General features: G+C 43.6%; 1 protein-coding gene across 3 annotated transcripts in view; it reads right to left on the bottom strand.

Annotated features, from left to right (window-relative positions):
• Positions 1-2,710: 2,710 nt before the first annotated feature.
• LOC105357551 (ensconsin-like) overlaps positions 2,711-7,028 on the bottom strand; it is an 11,996-nt gene continuing 7,678 nt past the window's right edge. For 2 of the 3 annotated variants that reach the window (XM_020699860.2, XM_020699861.2), the window contains 8 exons: positions 6,763-6,872; positions 6,584-6,690; positions 6,291-6,484; positions 6,081-6,208; positions 5,785-5,916; positions 5,619-5,699; positions 5,496-5,546; positions 2,711-3,626 (listed from right to left, as the gene is read on the bottom strand). In XM_020699860.2, the coding sequence (XP_020555519.1) occupies positions 3,360-3,626; positions 5,496-5,546; positions 5,619-5,699; positions 5,785-5,916; positions 6,081-6,208; positions 6,291-6,484; positions 6,584-6,690; positions 6,763-6,872 (1,070 nt within the window). In that variant the 3' untranslated portion in view covers positions 2,711-3,359. The remainder of the gene's footprint in view (positions 3,627-5,495; positions 5,547-5,618; positions 5,700-5,784; positions 5,917-6,080; positions 6,209-6,290; positions 6,485-6,583; positions 6,691-6,762; positions 6,873-7,028) is intronic. The other variant, XM_020699859.2, reaches the window with a different exon arrangement.

Here is a 7,028-nt window from a genome sequence, read left to right as displayed (position 1 = left end):
AAACAACAACCTCGAAATGACTAAATGTTTCTGCTATGTTTCAGAATGCAATTGACACAGCTCATGATTCCCATTAACATTTAAATATTTATTTAAGTTTCAGATTTTTATTACAGAAGATAAATGACATTCTGAAATAAGCAAACATTACACTACACTTGCAAACATGAGTAAAAAATACACTCAAATATAGTTGCACATATTTTTCCACTCCACATATAGTAGTAGGTTTAGGGGCTGTCATCTGGACTTGGTTTTTAAAGTTAGAAGACGTTTCACCTCTTATCCAAAAGGCTTTGTCAATGACTTGAAAGATATGAAAACTCTAATAAATCTGGAAAATTTCTAGCTAATCAGCTTAAAATTAATAGAGAAAAATCATCAATCACTTCTATTATGGACCAAACAGGAAATGTCACCCATGACCCGGTCAAAATTAATAACACATTTGAAAACTTTTATAAAAACTTGTTCACACCACAGATCAATCCGTCAGAGCAAAGTATTGACTCATTTCTTAATAATGTAAACCTACCCAGGTTAAATGAGGATCAAATCACAAACTTAGATTCTCCACTCTCGCCGTCTGAACTTCATGAAGCTCTGTTACTTATGCCTAATGGTAAAGCACCAGGGCCTGACGGCTTTCCTGCTGAGTTTTATAAAGAATTCTGGGAACAACTGGCACCAACATTTTATAAAACTGTCACATCTATCAATGAGAGCCAATCAATGCCACCTAACATGAACTCAGCCAACATAATCCTCCTTCTAAAACCAGACAAAGACCCCACTAGTCCTTCAAGCTATCGCCCCATTTCTTTAATCAATGCAGATGTAAAAATTATCTGCAAAGCACTAGCACAGAGAATACATGCAGAGAATACTACATGCATGCACTGTGGTTCTGCACGCCTGTCCAGGCTCTCTGGCAGCAGGTATGTGCCGATTTATCAGTCTGGCTTAAGGTTTCAATCACAGCTTCACCGTCACTTTGTGTGCTTGGTGACATGAGTGCCATCGATGTAGAAGGAGGATTAGGCTCTATCATTTTCATAACTCTTTGCATTGCTAAAAAACTATTTTAATAAATTGGAAAAACAAGAAAAATATAAACATAAATCAACACAGAAATCTGCTGCTTGATCATATCAGCTTGGAAAAAAGCTGATATGAGGGGTGTGGGGGTGTGTGGTGGGGGGGATGGAGTGGTGGTCTGGCTCGGCTTGGGGGGGTGGTCCTTTTGCCTGTGCTGGGGGGGGTTGGCGACCAAGAAAGGACAGATGAGTGACGTTTACTTCTGTGTAACATTTGTAATATTAAGCATATAATGGAAGTTGTTTATCGTATAATTGAAGTTACAGAATCAAATGTGAGAGGTTTTTTTTGGAATCAAGTTATTTTTTGAGTGCCTGTGTCGAACACATGTGAAGAATCGACAATGAAGTTGACTTTGACATTTGCGATTAAAATATTCTTTGATCCAATTTTAAGACAAACTTTAAAATTAAAGAATTTTTTTCATCAAAATAAAATATGTATTGTATATGTGTATGAATTCTAACCGTATGTCACAAAACAGACTGACGTCTGGATCCGAATGCAGCAGGTTTATTAGCTCAGCTAAATGTCCACAAAGCTAAATCAGGGTCAGGCTGGCTGGCAGGAGTCGATAACAAGCACACGTTCATCAGTGGAGAGACGGGAGAAGTCAGGATCCAGACAAGAGTCGGGGCAGGCGCCAGGCAGAGTCACAAACAGGGTCAGGACATCAGGAAATCAGGAAATTTAGAAGATCAGATGCAGCTATAACGCTCGGTAATGCGGGCAGATTGGCGCAAACAAAACTTCACACTGAGTGAGGCTCAGTGCAGTGATTAAGTACTGTGAGTGATTGCACATGACAGTCAGGTGTGTGGCATCCAGAAACTATGCGCTGGGGTTGCTGGGAGATGTAGCGTAAAGAGAACTCTTGAGACGGTTTCCACCGTTGGCCAAAGTTCTAAACTCCTGAAACTTTTTCCCCAGTGTACACAGAAAAGCATAATAACATAAAAATCTGGGCAGACTTCATTTCTGCAGAAGAGGTAAAACACAGAAATGTTTTAAACAACTAATTCAAATGGAGCATCAGCAACTCTTCAAATTCACTGATGTCAAACATTCTGGATTTGTAAACGGCGTGTGACAGATTCAGGTCGATGCCAGCCGTTCAGAAGTGGCTGTGGTGCAGCAGTATGGACGGTCGACCCCTGATTGTAAGATTGCAGGTTTAATTCCTGCATGGCACATCCATGTGTGGAAGTGTCCTTGGGCAGGACACTAAACCCCACACTGCCTCTGGTTGAAGGTTGGCGCCAGTGTGTGGAAGCGGAGCCACCATCAGTGGGTGTATGGTGACGGATCTTTGACTCAAAGCGCTTTGAAGGAAGGTAGAAAGGCGCTAGATAAGTAAACGCCAAGCGAAAAGCGTTTTTGGGACATTTCACATGCCTCTGTTTGGTGCAGTGGGATTCGATTGTTGTCCCTCCAGATTCCAGATTCAAGTTGGCCACTGTCCTAGGCTGTGGATCCTTTCTCTGGCTCGTCTGGCACCCCCAGCCCCCCCCCCAACTCCATCTGGATGAAGCTCGTCTGCTGGACTTTATATAAGTAGTTGTAGATTTAGATAAGTTAATTCTTCTCTAAGAGTTCTGGTAAATCACCTGTCCGTCCTGGGGGAGGATCCCTCCTTCATGTGGACACCCCTGAGGTTTCTCCATTTTTGCCAGAATCTGTTTTTTAGTTTTTCCTCACAGAGAAGGGGGGGGCGGGGTCTAAGGGCAGCAATGTCAGTTTAGTTAAGCAATTAGCTATTGTTCATATTTTATGACTAACTCTGTCTTTGTACAATTCTTGGTGTGAAGCCCATTTAGACAACGGGGGTGTGATGTTGGGCTAGATACTGTAAATAAAATTGGATTTCATTTTTTTGCCATCCAGAAACATGAATGTCCTGGTTTGGAGTGGCTGTAACGTCACATGCTGACTCCAGAGCTTTGGGGGGGGGGGGGGGGGGGGTTCCTCTGTGCTGCAGGGAGCCATGTTTTACAGGGAAATCCTTTTGGGGGGGGCGTCTGAGGATGACCACTCTGGAGACGCTCAGATGACCTCTGAACGAGGAACCACAGTAGACAAACGGTGCCATGGTTAGAAACCGGACACTGCTTCAGTCATTCCACACAAACACGCTCAACGCCCTTATAGTGCTTAAACGTCACACACACACGCAGCCCCCCCCCCCCATGGCAGTACACTCTTCTAATTCTTTGACTTTGTGGAGCATTCCGGAAAGGTTGGGAGCTCAGGGATTTGAGTTTCTAAGCTACCAAAGACTTAGAGAGCAGGCAGCCACTCCCACCCACTCGTTGGTGGGTTTGGATCTCCTCCAAGCCTGAAAGTGCCGGCAGAGACCTGCACTCCTTGAAGGCCACAGAAGACAGTGTGTCCTCGCCACGGTTCAACCCTCTGGTGGGAACCATCTCCAACCCTATCTGCAGGGTTCTCGCTCCCACTGGCAGCTTGACAGCATCTTCAAAGGAACCTTTATGTGGAGGCTCCGTGTTCTCTTTGGGTCGTCTTTCTGCCTGCAGAGATTCAGCAAAATAAAATATGAAAAGTCAAAGAGGCGTTATGAAAATTATGCCGGTAAATCCAGAAGCTAAGAAAATCAATTTGGACCTATTTCCATTTACAGTTAGTCCACAAAAATTTAAATACTGAGGTATTTGGATTACACACTCATGTAAAGATGTTTTTAAGGCTAACTACATCCCATAATTAACTCAGTTCAAAAAAGATCTGGAATGTTGGTGTCTATGACCCTTTTCACTGCGAAGGAGAATTAACGCAATCAAAATGAACGTGCTCCCAAAGTTTTTATATATTTCAGTGCATCCGTTTGCATTCATCTAAATCTATTTTTACAAATGTGGATAAATTAATATCAGTTTTTTTGTGGAATAAAAGAAAACCTAGAATAAAAAAAAATATCTTACAGCAACACCGTCAACAAGGTGGATTATCCCTTCCTAATTTCCAATATTACTACTGGGCTGCCAACATTAGATCCATGTTATATTGGAAAGATTTACAATTTAACAAATCCAAAAACCCAAAATTGTTATATATGGAGGGGGTTCTTGTCCTCATGCCTCTCTACAATCGTTGCTTTGTTCAGAACTACCTTAAACCTAACTACCTAAAATTTGGAGACAATTTAGGCAAGTGTTTTCCCTGAAAAGCCAATCAAAATGTACACCCACAAATAAAAATCATAGGTTTATACCCTCGACTACAGATAAAGCTTTTTGGGAATGGAGCAGAAGAGGCATTGTTTCATTTGAGGACCCATTCATTGATGGTATGTTTGCATCCTTTGAGCAACTTGTAATTAAATATAATATCCCCCGCTGCCATGTCTTTAGATACCTTCAACTTTGAAGCTTTATTTCAACTTCATTCCCTCATTTCCCGTCCTGCCCACCTGACTCACTTCTAGAATCCATCTTGAAACTTAAAATAAACGTCAGGGGAACAATTGGGAACATTTACTACTTGCTAAACAAATACAATGCAAATCAAAAGACACCTCTAATATTGCTAAAAACCCAATGGGAAGAGGATTTGGGCTTAAATATGACTGAGAAGATATGGGAGACAGTTTTAGACAGAATATACTCTTCCTCCATCTGTTCACATCACAGGATGACTCCATTGGTCTAAAGCAAAACTTACAAAATTCATTCCAGATATTAATCCAATTTGTGATCGATGTAAACAATCAACGGCCACCACCTCACATATGTCTTGGTCCTGTGCAAAATGAAGTTGCTTTTGGCCGTCAATATTTAAAGTATTTTCAGATGTTTTACAACGGCCTATAAAGCCTTCTGTCATTTCTGCAATATTTGGTGTAATCCCACAGGATCTTAATCCCAACCACAAAGCACAAAACATAATTATCTTTGGGACCTTAATTGCAAGGAGACTTATTCTTCTCAAATGGAAGAATGACTTTCCTCCAACATTAAAGATGTGGATAAATAATCTCTTACATTATTTGGTTTTGGAGAAAATTGGCTTCTCTGCTAGAGGATTTTTATTCCACTTGGAATCCCTTCTTAAATTATATGAAGACGTCACTGCTGTTAGAATATCTGATGATTGACTCTGTGTTTTGGAAATGTGCAATTGAGAGGTTTATTTCTTTTGAAAATGTATATTTTACAAAATATTTGTAGTTTGAAAGAGTGGTGCAGTAAGGGGGGGAGGAGAGGGTGTGTGGGGATATGTAATCAGTTTTGTATACTTTGTCAAACAGAAATCCTTGAACCCTCTGTTTAAAGTTGAAATACTAATAAAAAGACTTGGTGTAAAAAAAAAACTGGCGTTATGAGCTGATGCTGCCTGAGCATCATGGGAGACTGGAGGCCACTTTGAAGCTGAAAAATTACCGTATCTGCAGGATCTGCCCCTCTGGTTCTCCTCATGATCTCCTCCAGTCGCTGAGGAGAACAGAACACTCGTTGTTTTTGGAAACAAACGGATGAATTTTCTCGGAGTGAGACGTTCTGCACCTTCTTCCTGGCCTTGCGCTCTGCGTCCTCCTGCTGAATTTTCTCCTTTCGTGCTCTGTCCTTGGCCAGCTCCTCCTGTCTCTGCAGGAGCAGAGGACGACTGTGAGTGCTCAGCTGCCCTCCACAGCAGACACAGTCATGCATGAGGTCAGAGGTCATGAACAACCTGCTTCTCCAGAAGATCAGCTTCCTTCAAAGCCTGAACTCTTTTTCCTTCAGCTCGTTTTTGCTCTTCCTTTTCCTTCCTCCTGTTCTCTTCCAGGAGGTGCAGATCCTCCTGTTGAGCCTCCAGTCTCCTGCACATCATTAAACATAACCGACATCTTACCATGACCATGTAACCAGTGAGAAAGACCAGAGAAGCTGGGGGAACCTGGTTACCATAGTAACCGCAGATGAACTTGTTGGTTTCCCAGTAAACACTCCCACTAGTTTTTCTTGAAGGTGGGGCAGTTTCTTTTACCTGTTGTCCTCCTCTGGCTGAAGTCGGGCTTCTCTCCTCTTTGCTGCCAGATGATGAGAGACGTCCTCACGGTCTGACGTGGAGGGGAGGGGCATGGCGAGAGGAGGCTGGGGGGGTGCTTGCAGTGCTGATTTGGAACATTAAGAAACTCAGTGTTTTTGTCAAAAGCTGATGACACAGATGTGCGTGACCAACCCTTCATGACCTACTTTCAGCTCTCACTGCACTGACCTCCCTCTGCAGCATGGGGGGGTCTGGACTTGGACTGACTGGTGAATTCTCCGTTTTTAGTCGGAGCAGCTGAATCTTATCAGGTCTGACCACAGGCCTGGCCGGCTCCCCCTTTGGAACAGGGTGGAGCTGCAGCAGTGGGCGGGGCCTCCTGGTCCAAACCTGGGGGGGGCTGGTTACCAGACAGATCATGTGATAAAGCCGAAAGTTACCGGACCTTATATAGGTGGTGGTCACAGGGCCAAACAAAGCGCCTGAAGCAGCAACTTACTGTTCCTGGGGAGCAGAGCTGGGAGTCCTGTGATTGTTTGAAGCTGTTTTCATGTCCTTCATGCTTGGAGTCTTCTTCTGAGGGGCCGGCCTTTGTGCTGCTTTGGTCTGAAGGAACACAGGGTAGACATGCTGCAGAAGAAAACATCTACCTGATCTTTATAACCAACCAAAACACACCTGTCCACCACAGGTGAGCCTCTGGGGGGGGTGGGGGGAGCTCATGGGGGGCCTGCAGTCCAGGTGTTTGTGGATGGGTGTGGTGGCAGGAATCATGGAGTGACCTGAAACTGCATGGAGACAAACATGGAGAAGGAGAAAGAGCACCATGAGAGCAGAGACCTGGAAAATAGACTGTCAGCGAGCTGGGGGGCAAAACAGCCGCTGCTCCTGCTGCGGTCCAGGTTGGAGCTTGTGGTTTAAAGGCGCCTCACCCAGTTCCTTCC

The sequence above is a fragment of the Oryzias latipes genome, chromosome 22 (genome assembly GCF_002234675.1).
Source record: "Oryzias latipes chromosome 22, ASM223467v1".
NCBI classification, from domain to species: domain Eukaryota; kingdom Metazoa; phylum Chordata; class Actinopteri; order Beloniformes; family Adrianichthyidae; genus Oryzias; species Oryzias latipes.
This window is presented reverse-complemented; position numbering and strand designations above follow the sequence as displayed.